This window comes from Onychostoma macrolepis, chromosome 13 (assembly GCF_012432095.1).
Source record: "Onychostoma macrolepis isolate SWU-2019 chromosome 13, ASM1243209v1, whole genome shotgun sequence".
In the NCBI taxonomy this organism is placed as follows: Eukaryota; Metazoa; Chordata; class Actinopteri; order Cypriniformes; family Cyprinidae; genus Onychostoma; species Onychostoma macrolepis.
Genome location: NC_081167.1, coordinates 30,867,723 through 30,891,874, shown reverse-complemented (window position 1 = coordinate 30,891,874; position 24,152 = coordinate 30,867,723). Strand labels below are relative to the sequence as shown.

The window sequence follows — 24,152 nt, the reverse complement described above, 5'->3', positions numbered from 1 at the left end:
AATCTGTTTTATTAAATGTCTCTCTCTTAAACATGTATAAACATACATATATAGTAAATTATTACATTGAAAAATCTTATGGATTTTTATCTAATTTTATATTTTATTATAATTGTATTTTAATTTTATATTATCTTAATTTCAAATAAAATACCAATATAAAAATATTATTGATATATTTTTATTTGTTATATTTTTATTTTGTATTTTATTATATATTTTTACTTAAAATGTCAACAAAGTAAACCTACACTACTATTAAATACAATATTTTTTATTTAATGTTTTTATTATATATTTAAATGTTATAAAATATAAAATAAAAATATTTTGTTTGTTGTGTTTAATTTAATATTATTTTATTTTAAAGAAAATAAAATATAATAATATGAAGTATAGTTATTTCAAAAACTATACTTTTTGATAATATGTCTATGACTCTTATGATGTGATGTGTCTGTCGTGTTTTTCGTCATTGGTGTTTCTGCTCTGTGTTATGATGACCTGTCCTGTCCTTCTCTCTCATGGACTCAGAGGCACATTTAGGGATTTAACCCGCTTCACACATGTTGACCGTATGTTGTGTATGTCTGTTTTTTCTAGTACAATCAGGATCAGTCGGAAAGGATGGCACATGCTTCTCAACTTCTGCTTCCACACGGCCCTGACATTCGCCGTGTTCGCCGGAGGCATCAACCGAATCAAATACCCCATCATCTGCCAGGCCGTGAGTCTTTCATCTGCGCTCGCTTTATCTCTGCCGCTCACATTCTGTCTTTCAATGCATTAAATCGATTATTCATGTGTGCCAGCATTATAATTCAGTGTGTGCATGTGCATGTTTTTCTGATTGCCTCATGCATACAGTCTGTGACCTTAATGGAAAATGCTGTATAGACTTGAATGAATCCATACAGAGCTTATATATATTTGCACTTAAGATGCTGTTGTGCCTTCAGGGGCTTTCAGTGGCGCTTTTGTCAAAATGTGTGTGTTTTTGAGGCTCTATTCTTGTGAGCATCACTAAAAAGCTTCAGTCGTTGCGTTGCCCGACTGCATCTCGTCCCACATTATGAACTAAAGATAAAGCACATGATGTTAAAGCGTGGCTCAGTGGGACGCCGTGGGTTTGTTTATCACTATAATGTCCTTTATTTGGCTCTGAACCCTGCAGAATTCACATGCATCTCTTTGGATTTTTAACCACATTCAGCTCAAGTGAATAAATGAGAGCCAAAGAATAGTATAGTAGTAGTATTGTATTGAATAGTAGTATTGTAAATTACACTTATTTTAATTTGATTACTTTCTAATTCTAATTCTTAAGTGTGAATTAGAATTGTTTATCCTTTTTGCTATACCTCAATGTATATTTGAATCAAATTCAGTAATTTATAAGACAAAACTCTGAATTATACATACGCATATGACCAACTAACCGTTATATAACATTAAATTGCAAATTAATCACACATCGATTTGGGCTGAGAAATTACCCCCCAAAAGATTATGTATCATTATTGTGTTAAATGAGAAATTGAATAGACATAAAAAAAAAAAAAGTAATTATAGAAAGAAATATTTTGATGGGTTTACAAAAACTAATATTTAATATATATATATATACATATATACACACACCACCAACATTTTTTGAACAGTAAGATTTTTTATAATTTTAATTATGCTCACCAAGCCTGCATTTATTTGATCCAAAATACAGCAAAAGCAATAATATTGTGAAATATTTTTACTATTTAAAATAACTGCTTTCTATGTGCATATGTATTAAAATGTATTTTGTTTCTGTGATGTAGCGCTGAATTTTCAGCATCATTACTCCAGACTTCAGTGTCAGTGGGGGGTATAGAAATTAATACTTTTATTTAACCAGGATTCTTTCAATTGATCAAAGGTAATGATAAAGACATTTATAATGCTACAAAAGATTTCTATTTCAGATAAATGCTGTTCTTTTGAACTTTCTATTTATCAAAGAAACCTAAAAGATTCTACTCAGCTGTTTTCAACATAATAGCTAAAAATTCAGCTTTGAAGTCACAGGAATAAATGACATTTTAAAATATATTTAAATAGAAAACAGATATTTTAAATAGTAAAAATATTTCAAAATTTTACTGTGTTTGCTGTACTTTAGATCATATACATGCAGGCTTGGTGAACAGAAGAGATTTCTTTAAAAAACATTAAAAATCTTACTGTTTAAAAACTTTTGACTGGTAGTGTAGGCTGATTATTCTTATTGATTTAAACAAATGTGCTTCAGCCAGGATAAAGAATATGAAAAGTTCTCCGAGTTGCTGCAGAAAACTGAAAGAAAGTGAGCAACAACAAAACACTAGTAATCTATATCGAAATATCAGAAATGCATTTAAAAATCATATCACCGTTATTGAAAAAAATTATATTGCGATATATATTGATATTGAATTATTGTCCAGCCCTAACACATATATATATGTGTTTTATATATATACACACACACACACACACACACACACACACATGCATGTATATATTTAAGAAAAATTTTGTTTACACATTTAAAATATTTATATCAATTATATTAATATAAATATATACATGGAAATATTTTCAATGTTTATTTGCAAAAACGGATAACTCCGTTTTAAAAAAATTTCAAAAATCTAGTTTTTTATTATGTTATGTTTTTGTGTTTTGAGCTAGTTAGCTGTTATTTTTTAACCTAGTCAAAAAAAAAAAAAAAAACCTGCAGTTTCATTGAAATGAATTGGAACGCACAATGAAAAAACATGATTTTTGAGAATTGTTCAAAACGGAGTTATCTGTTTTTGCAAATGAACTCTTCATATATGAAATGACACTGTACCAGTAGGTCTTAATGAGTGAGTCAATGAATCATTCATTCTACTGATTTGTTCAAATGGCTGAGTGACTGTCTTTTAGAACGAGTCACTGAATCATTGACTCACTCAGTTTGCTCAAGAACTTGGATTCATTTAATGATGAATCACTGCTGTGTGTCGCTCATTTGCAAAATTGTGCAAAATTTGACAATATTGTGTCTAAACTATTACACAAGATTAACGTCTTCTTTATTGAACTGCTGTATAAAATCAATTTCACATTTGCAGTAATGCAGTTATTTTTGGAAAAACTGCATTTTTGCTTGCGTGATATTGCTAAACTATATTATATGATATAAATATAAGACAAAACCTCATACAGGGGCATTTTTGCCCTCATATTTTGAATTTTTGGACATATAACTGTATAACAGTAAGTCATCCTGCATCATTTTATTAGTTCTAAAATCACTTATTTGCAGTTATGTGAAGCAGGGCCAGCAGGATGATTTCACAGCCAAATAAAGACTAAATGTCCCGTTGCTCCTCAAGGTCATCGCTGCTCAGGACACAAACTCCGATTTCCACGCGATCGCTCACGTTGTGCTGGTTTGAACATGTTGTTAAGCTCTGGGTTCGTCGGGGATTTTCAGTGTCGCGGCTCAAGGTCGTTCTCAGATTTATATTTATTCGTCTTCAAGCGTTTGATCTCAGAGGGCCTCGGCCGAGTGATGGATGGCGCAGGAAAGTGTAATCTGTGTAATGGGAATCCGCCGTCACTCATTCTCTCCTGATGATATGGATCCGAGTTATTGTTCTCTCTCTCTCCTGAGTGTTTGTGAACATATATGTTGTGTTCACAGCCCCAGACAAACGCAGAGAGAATCTGATTATTCTATACGCTGTCTCTGCAAACACAGCGGCTCGTAAGTGGATGAGAGAAATTATATTTAGCCGGGATTCCTGCTGAATATTTGACAGCGTAGCATTTAATTTAGATTACAGATGAATAAAATAAGCACAATGCGACAGCGGAGACAGAGAGCGTATTTAGTGCTATGTTCAGCTGAGTGTGCTTATTTATCTGTGTTTCCTTACAGAACTGATATCGGCCTGGTTGATTAACTGCATAAATACTGATTCATATTTCATATGCACATTTTTAAGGCTCTAAATAATCAAACTTTTCTGTTAAACCTGTTTCACACTCGATCTACTACACGCCTTCTGTGACTGATTTATAGAAGAGTTCTGAGATATGAAGAGTTTTTTTATCCAGTAAAAGCTCTTTTAGTGTAATTGTACAAACATCCAGATTTTCCATCAGTCATTTTGTAGTAAAATCAGTGCGTCTCAAATCTGATCATCAGGATCTTTTGAGGAGCGTTTGTTTCCAGAAGCTTTACTCTCACTGTTCCTCAGCGGAGGAATGATCTTCATCTCACATCTTCTGAGGAGCGTTTATATCTTCATCTCTCAATCAGCATTGCATTATATGTTTGGATCATTTCAATCTCATCTTACTAAGACATATTATTGGAGATATAGAGCGACCGCTGATATTTAGATCATTTTATGTCAGTATTTTTTACATTACAAGCAGCAGAATTTCATTATTAGTATCAGGATCTGCAGCAAATTTATATTTTTGCTCAGTTTGAGTCTCTGAATGTAATTGAGCTGTTTTTTTTCCTCCATATTCTCACTGTATCAGACTATATGAGCCATAAAAGCCTGATGCATCAAATATGATACTCAAAAAAACACACGGTCATTTGGGATTATTGACATAATCAGTTGTTAACTGCACATACTTGGACAAGAAGTGGAATATAAATGTATTCGATAATACACAATTTTCTGTTTATGAACATTTTCTTTTTTTTTTTTTTTTACAATTGAGATGCATATTGGGTAAAATTTTTATTTCAGAAACTTGTCATATTTTTCATTAGATCCATCAGGTTTGACATCAGTAATATTTGCTCACGTTTGCTCACATGATGCTTGATGTCATTCATGCTGATATTTTTCATGTGTTTGATTTGATAGATGACAATCAAAGGCAAAATTATCACAGAACAATGCTGTTAAAGAGGCAATTGTGTTTTTTATTAACTGTCATCAAGTTGTATTATATACGTGTATTATATACAGTATACACTACTGTTTGCATTTCAATGTTTTTAAAAGAAGTCTCTTCTGCTTACCGAGGTTGTATTTATTTGATCTAAAATGCAGTAAAAATTGTGAAATATTTTTACAATATAAAACAGCTGTTTTCTATGTGAATATCTGTTATCCATGGTATTTACATGGTCAAAGATGCTGCTGAAAGTGTTTTATCTGGATTTGTTTCAGTGTGTGTTGCGCTTTAACCACTGAACTGTGTGTTTTGTGTGTGTGTTTCAGGTTGGTATTGTCTTGCATTACTCGTCTCTGTCCACGATGCTCTGGTTGGGCGTCACGGCACGAAACATCTACAAACAGGTGACCAAAAAACCACAGCAGCCACAGGACGGAGACCATGCACCGCCTCACCCCGCCAGATCACCCATGCTGAGGTACAACCCGTCCAGCTTTACTCTCGTGTTTATGACACTTACAGAGTTGGTTTGAATGCATTAGCCCCTCGGCGCTTGACGTTAGACTGAAGGGCAAACAGTCTGTCAAAATGAAGCTCTTACAGTGGCTATGTTTACATGCAACCAGGGCTTGACATTAACTGTTTTGCTCTGTGGTTAGTGGTTTTCCAAATTTACTGGCCACAATTTTGTTGTTTGGAAATTACGTTTTATATGACTTAATACTGCGTACAAAAATGCATTTAAATGGATTTCCAGGTCATTTTTGACCTATTTAAAGGACATTTTTCCCTAACTGTATTAAATGCATGCATCATATTTCATATATATATATATATATATATATAATTCTTATCTATATAATAAGATAATATAGGGCTATTACCAATCATATGAAATCAATATCTACAAAACCGATCTTTCCACTGCAGAAGAAATAGAAGTGACTGGAGCGGCATTCAGATGCATTTAGCTGAAATATAGCACGAATGCATTATACTGCATGCAAAGTTACAACAGCATAAATAATGTTGTGAGCTCGTGTTTTAAAATATTAGGTTACACTTTATATTAGGTGGCCTTAACTACAATGTACTTACATAAAAAAATAAGTACAATGTACTTATTGTGTTCATACTGTATTGCAAAACACTTTTGCTGCTGTTGAGGTGGGATACGGGTGAGGTTAGGGACAGGTCTGGTGGTATGGGTGGGTTAAGGTGTAAGGGATGGGTCAACAGTGTAATTATAAATGTAAATACAGAAATTAATTACAGATGTAATTACATATAGGTATTTTTAAAATGTTCAATGTAAAAACATGTATGTACACAATAAGTGCATTGTACCAAATGATTAATTCAAATGTAAGTACATAGTAGTTAAGGCCACCTAATATAAAGTGGGACCAAATATATATATTTTTTTTAATGTACAATTATCATTCAATTTTGACCGGATGGAGGGGGGTTGATTCATTCCTTTTCTAATACGATTGAGAGCGCATGTAAACACTTGATTGAAAACCAAAACTGAAACGACAGCAGTTTATATGTAATATTTAGTGCGGTCAAATGATTAATCGTGATTAATCGCATCCAAAATAAAAGTTTTAGTTTGCATAATAAATATATATATATATATATATATATATATATATATATATATATGTGTGTGTGTATATGTGTGTAATGTATATATACACACACTTCTATTATACACACAATATATATTTTGCAAATATTTACATGCACATACATTTATATATTTATATTCTTATATTATATATAAATAGATTTAATATATAAACATAACATATTTTTCTTAAATATATACATGCATGTGTTTGTATTTATATATACATAATAAATATACACAGCACACATACATATATTATGTAAACAAAACTTTTATTTTGGAATGCGAATAATCACGATTAATCGTTTGACAGCACTAATACTATATATACAGAAATGGATAAATATTAATTCTGCTGTTTAAAACAAATAAAGAAACGGTGTAGGAGTATGGTCATTATGTGCAAACAGTAGGAAACTCTGTATTTGTGCAGTGTGCACATGTCAAAAAAATCTATTCTGATTTGGAGCTTGTGACATATAAATGCGCACATCAACCCGATCATTTTATGTAGCGTTCATGTAAACACTACATTCAGATTCATAAATCGGAATGAATTCAGTCTGATTGAACTAAAATTGTGCATGTGTGAAGATCCTCTGGTAAACACGAGAGACAGCTGCAGGATCCGCTGCGTAACCTTCTGTCAGTGTCAAGCTAATAAGCCCAATCAATCTGTGTTCAACTGAGATTTAACATGTGAATTAACCTCCCGCAGAGCGAATAAGAGTACGATCACAGAACAGCTTGTGACTAAATAGAGTCTGTGCTCAATAGAGTCTTCACCTTTGCTCTGGGCGTGTAGAAATTATACCGCGGTAAATCTGTCAATGACTAGTTTTATAGAAACATAAATCACAGATTCCATGTTTTATAGTTAATTGTTGAGTTTAGTTTGCAGTTGTTGATCACACAGCATTGTACGTAATTAACCATTTAGAGGAAACTATCTGTTTTATAATAGTTCACATTTTTTCATTTTGTTTAAAGTTTTTTGTTGTGTTTTTCATTTTTATTATTATTTTTTTTTGGTTGATGTAGTTGTTTTTATTAATATTTTAAAGATGTTTTTAATTATTAATTTTGATTTCAGTTATTTTGGTACATCAAGTTCAACTAAATTAAACTAAGTTTGAATTGATTTGACAACTAGCTGAAATAAGTTTTAAATGTTAAGTTGTTAATCACTTACAATTATAGCTTTTAAAATATTTTATATTTCTTAATATATTATTTCAAAGTTTATTTTTAGTATTATTTAATATTTCATTTTTATTAGTTAGTTTTATTGTTGTTGATGATGTTGTTGTTGTTATTTTTAAATATAGTTTTTATTAAATTTCAGTTATTTTAGTAAGTTTTTAATTTCAATTTTTTTATATTATATTTCATTTAAGGTGACATCTATTTTATTATGTGTGTGTTTTAATAATGTGTGTGTACATGCATATACACGCTACATCTGCAAAATAAGTGTAAGAAGGTATATTTATAAAATATATACATATGTGTGTGCCATGCATGCATACACAGACACACACACACACACACACAGGATTTTTCGGGATACTATAGCGTAGTGAAGGCAGAACTAACATGTTCCTCAGTTTTGTTTTGTTTTTTTTAATGTTTTCTGAGTTTAACGCAGCTTCGTTCAGCTTGTCTGCTTGTTCGTGGTTTTTAATCTGGGAGTTTGGGTTTGATTGTGCTGAAAGTAGGTCACATGAAAGCCGAGCGCAGACATTGTGTTCACTGTCAGAAACGCTGTGGCCTGTAAGACGTGAGTCAGACGCTGAGAGCGAGATCTTTAACCAGTCTTCAGTCCTCTGACGTGAGGAGAACGTGGAGAAACTCCATTTACACCCCAATTCGCCCTCTTTTCTCCAAACTAATTTGGTTTTTAATCAAAGGATTACAATTTTGCATGTGCATTGCACACTAGTATTCCGTGCTTGTAGAAGAAGTGCATACTGTGCATATTGCATACTGCAGACAATAGTGTATTAAATAAGAGTAGTATGCTATTCTGAACACAGAGCCCTGAAATGGATCAATAGCTCAGTAATGTTGTTTCTCGTCTGTGATGTGCACTTTCACCGGTTTGATTGAAACGTGTTTCTTTCCAGAGCGATTCTGCTGTTTGACTGCAAGCGGCGTGATTGTTTTTCATTTATCTGTCTTCAGAATAATTCTCTCACGCTTCGAGCCTCCTGCGGTTTGTTTTATTTCTTGATTGTTGGTTGGATCAGCACATCTATATCACGCTCTCATCTCTCTCTCGCTCTCTCAGACGCAGACAGTTTTCTTATTGCATTTGAGTTTTTAGTCCAGTGTAACTTCATGTTGCAGCCTCATTTAAAGGCTTATGGAACATCATTTAATTTACAATTACGTGTTGTTTATCACATCCTAGTCACATCAGGTTTGTGTTTTAAGGCAAGACACTACAGGTGAATAGGATTATTTAAAAACTGAAATGTTATGTTTAAATAAGCACTCATTTGCATAAATTCCAGAGTGGAAATTTTAAAATTTTGTTTTATTTTGTTGCCGTATTTGATTTAAAGGTTTTTACAGAAGGGATTTTGGATTTGTCTTTTTATCACTTCATAAATCAGAAAATACTGTCAACATACAGAAAACACATTTTGTCCATGTTTTTAGGAATAAAATGTTGTATAAAGTCTGAATGTTGTATGAACAAAACTCTCTTTAAAAACCTTCAGAATATAGACAGGAATAAAACTGTAAGTTTTGGTGTATGTAAGTGCTTCTAAAGCAGAGGAAGGAACAAATGTTGAGAAAATGGCCTTTAAATATATGCATTATAATTGAAATTCATCGACACAAATTAATAAAGTGCAATAATAAAATCAAGTGAATGTTATATGAGCAAACCCTTCAGTAAAAAAAACTTCAGAATGTAGAGAGAAATAAAACTGTAAGTTTAGGTGTATGTAAGTGTTTCTGTGGTGGAGAAACACACTCATTTTGAGAAAAAACTAAACAAAACGCCTTTAAAGAGATGTAATAGAAATCTACAGATGAAAACTGATAAAGTGCAATAATAAAAAATCCGTAAAAAAAACCCTTCAGTAAAAACCTTCAGAATATAGATAGGAATAAAACTGTAAATTTTGTTGTATGTAGGAGCTGCTGAAATGGAGAAAAAACTCTTTAAAGATATGTACTGTTGCTGAAATCTACAGACGAAATATATGTGCAATAAAATAAACACTTAAAAGTGTATTTTGGTTGGGTTCTTTCCACTAGTCTGAAAGAATAAAAGTTAAGAAAACTCTAATAGCTCAAAATTGATCAATGCATGAAAAAAACAACAACGATTTTGCCTATAGTGTCTTGCCTTTTACATTTTAAATGCATTTTAAATACTTCAAAATACTTTAAAAGCTTTTTAAATGCATCAAAAACTACAATAATACAGCAGAAATCATATTTTGTGTATGTTTTGTGTGTTACGGCTACCTGTTGTTTTTGTTCTGCTATTACTCATCAGATCCTGTGTTAACACCGCGGGCGTAATGAAGGTCGCAGACGCAGCGGTGCATCTGTAATTTAACTGAGCTGAGAGTCACGGCGCACCGATCGTTTCACCTTCATTTTGTTTCAACATCACCTAAAGTGCTGATATGTGATTGCATGAGTCATTTGCGCTGTAATAAGTCCATCTGTATGGAACAGTTTGACCCATTCATGCCAATTCATGATCCTGGAGCTCATTCCGCTTCTTACGTGATTGTTTTTGCCTTATTGCACCATTTTCATCCACATGTTAATGATCCCAGTGAGGAGTATTGCTTGTGTTATTGTGAAAGTGCTTGTATAAATTAGTGTTTATGATTTCAGCTGTAAAGATTCTCATGCTTTTAGTAGCTGAATGTCTGTTTTAGTTGGATGATTAAGCAGCTCTGGTTTAGGGTTTCTTGTCATTCTTGTTGTTTTGCTCCATATCAACAGTTCTTTACAGATAGTTGCACGTCACATCTGTACAATAAGGTTTCATTTGTTAACATTAGTTTTTAAAGCATTCGTTAGTCTTAATGTTAATTTCAACATTTACTAATACGTTAAAATCAAAAGTTGTATCTGTTAATATTTTTAATGGATCTGAACTGACAATGAATTGCTGTATTTGTATGAACTATTCTTAAGAGTAAATGTATTTCTCATTGTTTTAATGAGAAATTAACCATCATTAACTAATCGGACCTTATTTTAAAGTGTTCCCAAAATTACCAAATTTCCATAGCATGTGGTTTTATCACTCTAGTCTCATTTGAACACAAGTCATAAAGTGTATATATATATATATATATATATATATATATATATATAAGTCACAAAATTAGCACATTGTGTTAAAAAAAATTAAAACTTATTCTGGTGCTATTCCCTACTCTGAAGACTTCCATTGTATGCTGATTATTTGTTTTACATTCACTCGTTTTGCTGACACTTTTATCAATGGTTGGCAATTTTTATCACTTTTATTAATGGCGAAATATGTCATAAGCGATTCACCCTTTAAGATGTGCTGCAGTAGAAATACTTTTATTCAGCGGCAGTGCATTAGATTGATCAAAAGTGCCAGTAAAGACATTTATAATATTACCAAAGGTTTCTATTTCAAATAAATGCTGTTCTTTTAAACTTTCTATTCATCTGTGAATCCTGAAAGATAAAATATATCACGGTATTAAAATATTGTGCAGCACAACTGTTTTCAACATTGATAATAATCAGAAATGTTTCTTGAGCAGCAAATCAACATATTAGAATGATTTCTGAAGATCATGTGACACTGAAGACTGCAGTAATGATGCTGAAAATTCAGCTTAGATCACAGAAATAAATTACAGTTGACTATGTACTCACATAGAAAAGAGCTATTTTAAATTGCAATAATATTTCACAATTTTTACTGCGTTTTTGATAGCCTGGGTGAGCAGAAGAGACTGTGTGAGATTTGTTTTGCGTTTTCTAAATGGCTACATTCTGTATCACACCGCAGACAGATTTTTCTTCAAACGTTGGATAATTTCATGAATTATGCAGTGTGTTTGGACTAACACGCGCATCTGCGCTCAGAGGGTGGCCGTTTTAATCTCCCCAAACACGAGTGCCGCAGAGACGCGCCGGGATCCTATTGAGATGTCATAACACCGCCTGAAATTACACTCATTTGCTTGTATGTTATTCTGGAGAGCACGCATGTAGTTCACTCCCCTCGGACCGTGTGTGTGTGTGTGTGTGTGTGTGGTGTTTCTGAAAGTAGATAATGTGCTGACGCTGGTGTATCTTTGCTTGCTCTGCCGATCTCATGTGATTGACTATAATGTCGTCTGTCACAGGAGCCAGTGGAGGGAAATCAATTTCCCACACACACACACACACACACTGAATCACATCAGCTCTGCGTCCTATCAGCGTGACCTTCCACCAGGTCATAGTCTTCCTCCATTTCTCAATGTCTTCAGCTGATTCATGAAGATGTGATTGTAAAGCTGAGCGTGAAGAGAGGCATTCTGGGTCCTCATTCACTTTCATTACATGAATAAGAGCTGCGTTTTTATCACTCAGTATCTTCACATGAAAATCAAGAACGAAAGTCATACAGGTTTGAAGCGACATAATTAAATGATTACGTATTTTGGTAACTTTGCAATTGGATATAGTGTAGACAGGTGTATAAAATAATTAAGCAGGTATTCTCTTCATTTTTTTTTTTAAATCTTTTGAAGATATTTGATATTTCTATTCATGTACAGTATTTGTAATTTCAACCAAACTGTAGTTAAGTACAGTCAAAATGTTTAATGCAAGTAGTAAAATACAGTAAAAATTTGATAAAAAATAATCAAAGTCATCTTTTTCACACTGTTTTTACTTAAATGCACGGAACAGCATATTTAATTACTTTATATGAATTATTATTATTATTAATATTATTATAGCTTTTTTTAATAGTTTTATTAGTTTTCATTAATATTTTGAATTAGATTTTGTGTTGATTTCAGGTTTCACTTTAATTTTAGTTTATTTCTAAATATTTGTATTTCTATTTGTATTTTAGTTTTTTTATGTCAATGCAAGTAGTAAAATACAGTAAAAATCAGAATAAAAATATTCAAAGGCATGTTTATCAGTTTTTTATTCATATTTTGAAATATATTTGTTTTTATATTTCAGGTTTAATTTTTAAACAATAAAAGTATTTTAATAAGACAATAAAACAGTTTTTGTTTTAGTTTAATTTCAGTTAGAATTGTAGTACTTGAACTTCAACCTATTTAGCAGAGGCGTCAATTTTTTCATCTAATATTTATATTTAGTTAACACTATAAACATGTTCATATCTAGCTATCTAAATAACATCTGGTTTAATGTCACAGACATTTAAAGCGAACTCTAGAATTTCTGGAGTGATATCATACACGTTTTCTCATTTTGTCTTTCTTCTGCGTTGGCTTTGGGTTTCCACATTGCTCTGATCTGATTTCTGTAGAAACTGATTTTCCTTTGTGTTTAATGCATCTCTCAAACAGTCCTGACAGGTCAAATAAATCCCTCAGAAACACTCTCTCATCACTGTTACTTCAGGGTTTGATGAAACCCGACGCTGTATTTTTAGCATCGTCATGTTGAAACCGCATGAATTTTTTTTGTGTGTTTTGTGTCTGCAGGTTTTATTTAGTGAGCGCAGGAGTTCCCTTCATCATCTGCGGTATCACAGCAGCCATCAACATCGAGAACTACGGCAGCGGAGAGCAGACGCCATTGTGAGTAGCAGCTAAATCAGTCCGATGTGTTCTCAGACAAGTTTGTTTGACACTCTTTCATATATATGAGCCACTCAAAGTATCATACTACATATTAAATATGGCCAAACTGCTCAAATGAATTGAAAGACATGTAGATCTGTAACCACCACAGACGTTGAATGGGACCCGACCCTCCATTCAGAGTAATGTTCAGTCACTATTCTATTTTGTATTTTAATTCATTTATTTGGATCTTTGCAACACTGATAAATATACAATCTGCAAAGTTGATCAGTCATGAAACAAATTATTATTATTTTTTTTTGTATAGCTTTATTTTCATTTCAGATTGAATCATTTTAGTACTTGACAAGGCAACATTTCTATTTCATTTTCATTAGGATTCAGTTTTTAGGTTTAAGTTTTTTTATTTTATTTTATTTGAGCTTTATTTCAATTACAGAAAACTATTTTTAAGTTTAAGTTAACAATAACAACACAATAAAAACTTTTAATTAATTTAAATGATCTGTATCATTGCAGATTGTATATTTATCAATGTTGCAAAATTCATCAATTATGAAACAAATTCAATTAATCTATAAAGCAGCTATACAAAAGACAGTAGTCATTATTCATCTCAGTTCAGTTCAAGTTTTGTTCTCATCCGATTGTGTCGGTGCTGTCAAATTGATCAAATCTAAATGTTGAGTAACCAGAATGCGATCCTTAATAAAATAGCATGAATGCAAACATGTTCAGAAATGTTTATTTCCTGTGTTTGCAGCTGTTAGTTTTTATTAATACTTTGAGTTAGATTTTGTACTGATTTCAGGTTTCATTTTAATTTTAGTTTTTAGTTTTTGCTTTTGTCATTTGTATTAGTTGTTATATAAAAAGATAGAAATATATATATTTCTAAATAATTCAATGCAAGTAGTAAAATACAGTAAAAATTTGAATAAAAATAATCAAAGGCATGTTTAGTACAGTTTTCCTTAAATAAATAAATCGTTTTTCAAGTATTTTAATAAAACAATAAAAGTTTTAGTTTAAGTTAGTATTTTAGTACTTGAACTTCAACTAATTTAGCAACAATTTATATTTATATTTCTATTTAGTTAACACTATAAACATGTTTACATCTAACTATTTAAATAGCATCTGGTTTAATGTCACATTTGAAGCAAACTCTGGAGTGATGTCATGTTTTCTCATGCGTTGGCTTTGGGTTTTCACATCACTCTGATCTGATTTCTGTAGAAGCTGATTTTCCTTTGTGTTTAATGATCCTTAAAAAATAGCATGCACGCAAACATGTTCAGTAATGTTTATCTCCTGTGTTTGCAGCTGTTGGATGGCGTGGGAGCCGAGTCTGGGCGCCTTCTACGGTCCTGTGGCCTTCATCGTCCTAGTGACCTGCGTCTACTTCTTGTGCACCTTCATCCAGCTGCGCAAACACCCCGAGAGAAAATACGAGCTGAAGGCGGTGAGCGAGGAACAGCAGCGACTTTCCGACGTCCACCAGGGGGAGCCGGCGAGCGGCCAGTGTCACGGCGGCTGCCCGGGTCTGATCAACCCATCCATGCTGGCCAACGAACACTCGTTTAAAGCCCAGCTGCGGACGGTGGCGTTCACGCTGTTTTTATTCGCAGCCACGTGGACGTTCGGTGCGCTTGCCGTTTCGCAAGGCCACTTTCTGGATATGATCTTCAGCTGCTTATACGGGGCGTTTTCCGTCACGCTCGGGTTGTTCGTTTTGATTCACCATTGCGCAAAACGCGATGATGTCTGGCACTGCTGGTGCGCATGCTGTCCCAGGCGACGCCCCTCCAACACATGCCCCGGCCACGCCCACAAACTCAACATAAATGGCGACGCCCACTCCCATTGCCATCTAGATGGCGGGAAGCCCGTTCACTGCGCATGTCGCGCCGCCGCGCAAAATCACGTGACCTGCCTGACGCCGGTTTCGCCATGTTGCGCCGCGCTGCATACGCAACAGCTCCTAGAAGATGAAACTAGTGCGCATGTGCTTCTCCACGCTGATCATGATGGTTACCGACCCGCCGTGCGATTGCACCGCTGCTCCAAACCCGTCAGAACTAAAACGAGGCGCCAACGCGAGCTAGCATTCCGCATTCCCTCTGGTGCGGACGGCACTAGTGTGCACAGCTCGCGCGCTAACAGCCCACATGCCCACATTTGCCACTTGGCTCACGAAGTGTGCCCTCACGAGGCGCTCGCGCTCTGCCACCATCATCACGTGTGCTGCGCGAAAGACGAGCTCCTCGACGCGGGTGAGAGCTTTCTGTGCGGGAAACTCGCGGAGGACGATTTGCATCAAGCGCATATAGAGCTGCACGCCCGCAGACAGTCGCTGGCCAATCAGAACGGCATCCTGAAGGGAAGCGCGCTGTATTCGTCTGACAGCACGGGGAATATACGCACGGGACCCTGGAGAAATGAAACTACCGTGTAGTTCGACCGAACTCCAACACTAGGATTTAAGAAAGGAACTTTTTTTAGTACCATCACAAGCTCTTTCCTGCATCATTCATCGTACAGGATGATTGCAGCGGTTCTGCGGATCGTACAAATGCCAGAACGAAAAACCCGGGGCCTCATTTATAATACACAAATATACAAGTTGAAGCCCACAAATATATCTTTATATAGAAGATGTACAGCCATCATCATCAATGGACATTTTGTGTGTTTTGTTTTGTTTTAGGAATTTTATTTTATTTTGGGCATTTTGCTTTATTTTTTGTTTTTGTTTTAGGGAAATCATGAATACTTAAACATAAAGCAGTCAAAATGTTGCAGAAAACATGCAGTTATAATAAAAAATATGGTTACAATTTATTTTGATAGTCCACTTTAGACATTCTACTAACTATAAGTAACTTTGCAACTACATGTCTACTAACTCTCAGAGTAGACTGTTAGGTTAGGTCAGTGTTTCCCAACCTTTTGTCTGTCGCGGCACAGTTTTGACATGTAAAAAATCCCACGGCACACCACTAAGCATTGAAAAAAAAAAAAAAAAAAAAAGATAGAAAGGGGAATTTTTTTCCCCCAATAATTAAACATTGCGTCATCAGAGTTGGTATATATGATCAGACACTTGCACTTGATTTCTGAAAATCATACTCAAATGGAGACCGAATGACAGAGATCTGTGTTTTGTTCATCATTAGAACGACCGCATCTGAGGCAGTAAATAGCATCATGTTTTCATCCGTTTGCAGGTTATAACGTTTATTGTAGCTATATGGGCGCACAGTTTCGCTTGTTGTTTAATACATTTGGCCAAAATCTCACGATATAAAAGACGATCCGCTATAAACAGGATATTTAAAACATACAAAAGTGTATTGGCTGTAACTAGACAGCAAATGCTAAGACTCTTCTCTACTCTTTAAACACACAAAAACATTAGCCTTTATAGACAGTGATGTTTGAATAAGAACAGCGTTTCCTTTACTCAAGAAACAGTTCTTTATTTATCCTTGCATTGTGAAGAAGCAGACATCTGTCTTCAAACTGTGCATCGCCGCGCTTCATTCTGAATGGAGGTGGGTGGAGTTATGAGGTTTGACTGACAATTTGAGGATCCAATGGCGTTACGAGGTTTAGTCACAAGCTCTTTTGAATGCTTTTCATTGGTTAAATATTTGTACAACCCTCAAACAGACATACTGATGACCAATAGCACTGATTTAAAATAATAATAACGAGATATAATAGAGATAAGGAAGTTTTTGATAATTTTCCACGGCACACCCGACAACCTGTCACATGGCACACTAGTGTTACACTGAAACACTGGGGTAGGTTTAGAGTTAGTAGAATAAGTTGACACATACTTGCAAAGTTTCTCATAGTCAGCATGTTGTATGTTGTGGACCCATCAAAATAAAATGTTAGAAGATATTAAGCAGACAGTCTACTAATACTCTAATGACTGCTAGTTGACATTTAGTTGCAAAGTTACTTACTGTTAGTAGAATGTGTAAAGTGGACTATCAAAATAAAGTGTTGACAAAAATACTTTTATTTATAATAATATATATATATATTTTTTCAGGAATATTGTGTGTGTGTGTGTGTGTATACATACATACATACATACACACACACACACACACACACACACACACACACACATGTTCGTTTTTGTGAAAAGTGGGGACATTCATAGGCGTAATGGTTTTTATACTGTACTTACTGTATGTGCTATTGCCCTACACCAACCCTACACCAACCCTACCCCTTACAGGAGACTGTGCATTTCAACTTTCCCCAAAAAAACCTCATTCTGAGTGATTTATAAGCGTTTTGAAAAGTGGGGACATGGGTCAATGTCCTGAGATGTCACCTTCACCTTGTAATACCTGTCATACCTTTGTTATTATACACATCTATGTCCTGACTTTTCACAAAAACGCACACACACACACACACACACACACACTGTATTAATTATTTCCTGGGGGAAAAAAATTATAATATAAACATCTGGAATAATTCAGGAATTATTAATTAATTCATTCATTCATTTCAATTACATTTTCATTTGTGCATATAATAATATAAATGCATAAAGTTATTGCCTATTTATCTTATTATTTTATAATCAGTGTTAGTATATTTTATTTGTGCACAAGAGGTTTGTTCAAATTCTCTTCAGTTAGTGCATTTTCACGTCAGCTTTATTTTTTTTGTTTGTTTTTTTGTTTTGACATAGTATGAAATCCTTGAACTCATGAAATCATGAAATCCATGAAGTTTCAGATCAGATGTGTGTTTGATTAATGAGGCCTCTGGTTCCAATCGAAGCACATGTTGATTGGCCGCGTTCACACTGCACTTCAATCCGAAGTCACTCCTCTTATGGGAGTTTAATGTGCTTCTTATGATGTTTGATTACAATCAATAATGAACCGAACCAGTTGTCAGTCCCGAGTCTCTGCAGTGTTGACGTGGCCATTGCATTCATACCTTTACCAGGTACAGGTACATTTATCACTCCAGGTTACAGACATTACCATAGTGAGTGTGTGTTACTCTGTGCAGGAGAATATCGTGTGTTTGAGTGTATGCAAACGCAGTTTATGAAGTATTTCAAAGGTTTTGCCATATATTTATTTTCATAGACGTATTTGAGAGTCCCACAAATGTCCCAATCATTTCTACAGTAAAAAAACTTCCAAATACATGAAAATTCACCAGCAGTTTTAAACCATCCATACTCCATCAGCTCATCATGCTTAATATATACTGTGAATATCAACTAGCGAAAACTTAGTAATACACAAAAAAAGGCCTGCTTCTGTCTAACTTCTGTTCTGCCGTTGAAGTGTGCGATGTAAACAGACAAAGAAGCCCCGTTTCAAATCCTAGTGAGCTTATCTAGACAGCATTCAGAAGCGTAGGCTACATATTCATGTAAGGAAGCATTAGAGAGAAGGAAATCCCAGAATGCATTGCTGCAAACAATCCAAAATGCATCCAAGATGAGCACTATTTTGTGAAAAAATTTAAATTTAAGATTTAGATATTTAAATTGCATATACAATTTCCATGCATTTGGATTATACCATTTTAACATTAAAAATTTGATGTGATGTATATTTGTCAGTCATATATAAATGAAACAGGTCAGATTTCTGTAATAGTATGAATAAACTGAGCAGTGTTAAAAAATAATAATCCATTACTAATTACTTCTTTAAAATTGTAATTTGATTACATTACTGATTACTGCATTTAAAAAGTAATCAGATTACTAATTACTTTACTTTTCAAGTTATCAAACCTAAAAAATATACTGCAAAGAGAAACTCAATCTCATACATTTTAACTAATTGAATATTGCTTGTTCCTACTTTTTCACTGAATTAAATAAATTAATTTAAACGTCCAGATTTATTTATTTATAATTATAAATGTATTTATTAATATTTAAATAAAAATCAAATAGTTGCAAGTAGTTATGGAATATATATGTGTGTGTGTATATATGGAAAATGGAAAAAATAGTATATTTTAGGAATATGTTAAGATGTTTTATTTATTTATTTATTTTGTGCTTAATGGTCATGACAATAATGAAAGATCACAATTAACAATACAGCAAAGTGCTTTAAAAAGCTCCTTTAAAAGAGCTAAAAAAAATAAAATTTTATTATTATTATTGTTATTATGGAAATTTTATATGCAATTCAAAAGCATAAACCTTAAATTTAGGCCTACATCATTTTTGCAAGGTTTCTTCAGAGTCGGTAGATGGTAAAGCAAAACAAATATATATATATATAACATAACAATAATGCCACAGTGCAAAACATCCCAATTATGTATGGAACTTTTATATGCAATTCAAATGCATAAATGGCCTAAATCTGTTTTTGCGTGGTTTGAGGCGGCTCACTAGGTTGTGTAACGGAGCGAAAGCGTCTCTCTAGTTGTTCTATTACAGATCTGTGCTGATTCTTTACTGTTTCTATGGTGAATCGCTGTTGTCGTCAAGGAGACGTTGTTTGTATGAGAGCATCTTCACTGTGCTTCTTGAAGGAAAAATGACAGTGATTTGATGCTTGTGATTGATTGGTGAACAGCTGCTGTCGCAGGTCTGCTTGACATCACAAACTGCAGAAGAAAGACTAGTAAAGCGCTTCACCAGACTAGTCTAGCTGAAGGAAACAAGCGACTGTGATCATCACGCTTTGCTTCATCTGACATGAAGCTGATGTCTGTGTAGTCGCTTCACGTTCGTCAAAAAATTACGTTTGGAAAGAGTGAATCTCAGAAAATCTGTCAAAAACATATCCCGGTCATATTTCACCCCTGGATCAAAAGAAAAAAGAAATAACATGAAGCCTATCTTAGGAATAATTTAAAATTGTATTATTTTCATTGATTTCTATTTTTATTCTATTTATTTTTTTATTTGTGTTTTTATTTGTCATTCATATATATAAAAAAGCCTGTTTAAGGAATTCTTTAGGATTTATTATTATTATGCTTAATTGTCATGGCAATAATGACACAATGCATAAGATCACAATCCATAATCAAAAGACAAAAAGTAAAATATATATTAAAGAAAATGATATTTTGATATAATATTTTAAGATTTATTCTTTTTGTTTTTGTGCTGACAATCTAATTTTTTTGTGTGCTTTAATGTCGTTGCAATGAAGACTTAATATTTATTATTTTTATTTATTATTCTTTTTTCTGCTTAATTGTCATGACAATAATGACACAATGCAAAAGATTTTACTCCTTTATGAATTGAATTTCCTATGAAAAATGTGACCTGGACATGTTTTTTTGGGGGGGTTCTCTGTTTTCCATTTAAATTTGCCTTTCAGATTATCAAATGGAAAAGTTTCCTCTTGAGGAAAAGCAACAGGTTCAGCAGCATTTAATGCACCGTTTGACAGAAAAGAGTTTAATTTCACGCCTTCCTGTTTCCTCTGAAGTGCTGCGCTCTGATTGGCGGCCCTGGTTTGGGCCGGGTTAATGTCGCCCATCAGCTCTTTTATTTTCTGTTTCCATGCACCACAGATTGAGATAATAAATAATGAATGATATTTAAATGAGGAGTGATGTGTGGATGTGGGAGGTTTTTACGCTGGAGGGGGAATCTGTCTCTGTTTATTGCTCAGTATCTGAGTTCAGATGTTTTGTTTGTACAGTATGTTTGTTTTAATGCATCTGTCCGTCTGTGTTATGCAGGATTGTGGATTTACACTGTGAGATTTGCTGGAGTGAATCAGAAGGTGCTGTATGCTGTTATGAGAGACAAACTACAATTATAACTCAATTCTGTTTAACTGTATGTCTGCACTCCTTTTGTTATTAATGCCTCACATGTTTGACTTTTAACAGCAGTGCCAGAGTCTCTCCCCAAAAGAGTCAAATATTGAATTATGGACCTCATCCAGGACTATATTTAATTTGTCGTTGAACTCTTTTAAGGTTATATGTATTTCCAAAAAATGTCTAATATTTCATCATCACGTTTGACATTTCTGTCCCTTAGGCTTCATTTTCATATCCTTGAAATTAAACATGGTGTCTATCCGGAATAATGTCCATAATACAGAGTAAAATTATGCTCTATGATGTCAAACTAGAAATATGTGGGCAGAATATAGTTTTATCTGCTTTGAAGCAAGAAAATAATCCATATCTTATAGCAGTGTGATGATAAAGAGCAAAATTTTTAAGAGCAAAAATGTGAAATAATTAAGGTTTTTGAAAGAAGTCTCATCTGCTCACCAAGGCTGCGTTTATTTGATAAAAAATACTGTAAAATAAGTTTTCTGTGTGAATATATTGATCAAAGCTGTATTTTCAGCATCATTACTCCAGTCTTCAGTGTCACATGATCCTCCAGAAATCATTCTAATATGCTGTTGCTAATGTTCAAAAGTTGTTCTTAATGCACTTTAATGCATTAATTTCTTATATTGATCAAAAGTGCAAGTAAATATATGTATAATGTTACAAAAGATTTATATTGCAAATAAATGCTGTTCTTTTGAACTTTCTATTCATCTGTGAATCCTGAAAAAAATTATCAACATTGATAATAATCAGAAATGTTTCTTAAGCAGCAAATCAGCATATTAGAATGATTTCTGAAGATCATGTGACTCTGAAGACTGGAGTAATGATGCTGAAAATTCAGCTTTGATCACAGAAATAAATTACATTTTAACAGATATTCACATAGAAAACAGCTGTTTTAAATTGTAATAATATTTCTTAATTTTTACTGTGTTTTTGATCAAATAAATGCAGTCTTGGTGAGCAGAAGAGACTTATTTGTTCCAAACTTGTGACTGATAGTTAATACTTTTGTATGGCCACAAAAAAAAAAAAAAAAATGTTTTAAAGGGTTTGTTCAGCCAGAAAGCTTATTTTAGCAGGTCCGTGGAGCTGCGATGGAGAAGAAGCAAATAACAACTGAACTTTCAGTCTGGTGCTCTCATATGACTCCAGAAGAACAAGTGAGTAAATGATGACAGACGTGTTTCTGCCAACAGACTCCACTGTAAATGTATTCCCCATCATAAAATTGAGGTGTTCAGTATGTGTGTGTGTGTGTGTGTGTGTGATGGTGTGTGTTTGACAGGCGTGAAATCCCTCAGAACGGGTAATATATTCAGGGGTCTGAACACAAGACCCAAAATAGATCAGTGCAGCATCTCACGCCAAATACTGACTTTTCAGGCGGAGAGAGAGAGAATCTGAGTCAGTGTAGTGTGTAATTAGCTCTTATTTAATTAAAAAAGCCTGGAAAGCTTGGGCTGTGTGTCCGAGACTCCAGAGTTCATGAAGGTGAGTGTGAGAAACTGGTCGACATACTGGCTTTATCACATGATGGTGATGATGATTATGATGACCAGGTGTCATTTCTGTAGTTGATTTGATCTGGTTTGTCCTGATTAGCAGGGTAATATAGACCTGCATGTCTTTAAAAATATCCGTGTGTTGGACAGGTAACATACCTCTAGCTGTTTTCTCCTTTAATGCAGTGTTTTATGATTTTTTTTTTTTTCATTCTTTTATTTTATTTTTATGTTAGTTCATTTTATTTATTTATTTATTTACAAATGTGCAAAACCCATGTTCTGCAGAGAAAACAATTTAATAGTTGAACAATGATCTAACATAAAATAGCATTAAATCACCTTAAAATAGTAATTTTTATACATCCCACCTTACTGGTCTTACTGGTCAACAAATGTTATGTTGAACTGCAGATATCTCTCTATCTATCAAGAATCTTAAAATTAAATAATAGTTTTTGGTAATTAAAATACTTTTAATTAAGACAAATATTACACACTTAGTTACCTCATGAACTTTTCCCTTCATTCGTTTTATTGGAATTTGAATAAAAGTTTATTTAATAAACACAAAAAATAAAGAAATCAGTGTTGCAAACTATGCTTCATACTTTATACTTAAAAATGTCCCGTTTAATTCAGTGTGTTACTTGCCATTTCTTTGCACTTGTAATATTTAGTAGCAAAATAGCCTACTATTTACGTCTTGCTATATGTAAAAATGTAACATTTAATGGTAACACTTTACGGTGAGGGTACATGAATTACCATGAATTCATGCATAAATTAATGTGTGAATTATGCATTACTTCATGCGTTAATATCTCATGAATTATGAGGAACTAACATGAGTTCAAAGTCTTTCATTCATGACTTCGTGGATGAACAACACCTTAATTAAGACATTTACGCATGATCATGATGTTTTCTTTGTTCACAAAAAAACAAGGTCTTTACTATCCACTGTGGATATGCTTATGGTACGTAAAGCATTATTTCGTGCGTGTAAGACTACTTGAATTATTAAAGGAATATACAAAAATCCACATTACCTCATGCATGCAGGCTAGAACAGTATATCAGTTAATGTTTTTCATTAAATATGATATGAGTTATCAAGCATGTTAATATCTTCTTCATAGTAGCCAATCACAGCACATAGTATGTGAATTCTGTTGACATCCAAATACAGTCGTCATCATTAACTAAGCATTAGCTTCTCATGACTTCTTCATGTGTGTAGCCCTTCAACTAAAGCGGTGACTTGGTCCTTTGGAATACTGATAAACAGTGTGTTATTAATGATGGCATAATTGTGAAATGACATGAATATGAACATGAAAGTTCTGTGGACACAAAGGGACTTTGATCATAACTTTCTGCTTAATCTTAAACAGTATAACCCAGTTAAATCAACAGCAATGC

At 33.6% G+C, this 24,152-nt stretch overlaps 1 protein-coding gene across 3 annotated transcripts in view; it reads left to right on the top strand.

Moving 5' to 3' along the window:
- The window catches only part of LOC131552126 (adhesion G protein-coupled receptor A3), a 166,645-nt gene extending 145,442 nt beyond the window's left edge, over positions 1 to 21,203 (top strand). For all 3 annotated transcript variants that reach the window (XM_058795667.1, XM_058795666.1, XM_058795668.1), the window contains 4 exons: positions 604 to 727; positions 5,262 to 5,413; positions 13,276 to 13,371; positions 14,704 to 21,203. In XM_058795667.1, the coding sequence (XP_058651650.1) occupies positions 604 to 727; positions 5,262 to 5,413; positions 13,276 to 13,371; positions 14,704 to 15,835 (1,504 nt within the window). In that variant the 3' untranslated portion in view covers positions 15,836 to 21,203. The remainder of the gene's footprint in view (positions 1 to 603; positions 728 to 5,261; positions 5,414 to 13,275; positions 13,372 to 14,703) is intronic.
- Positions 21,204 to 24,152: the final 2,949 nt, after the last annotated feature.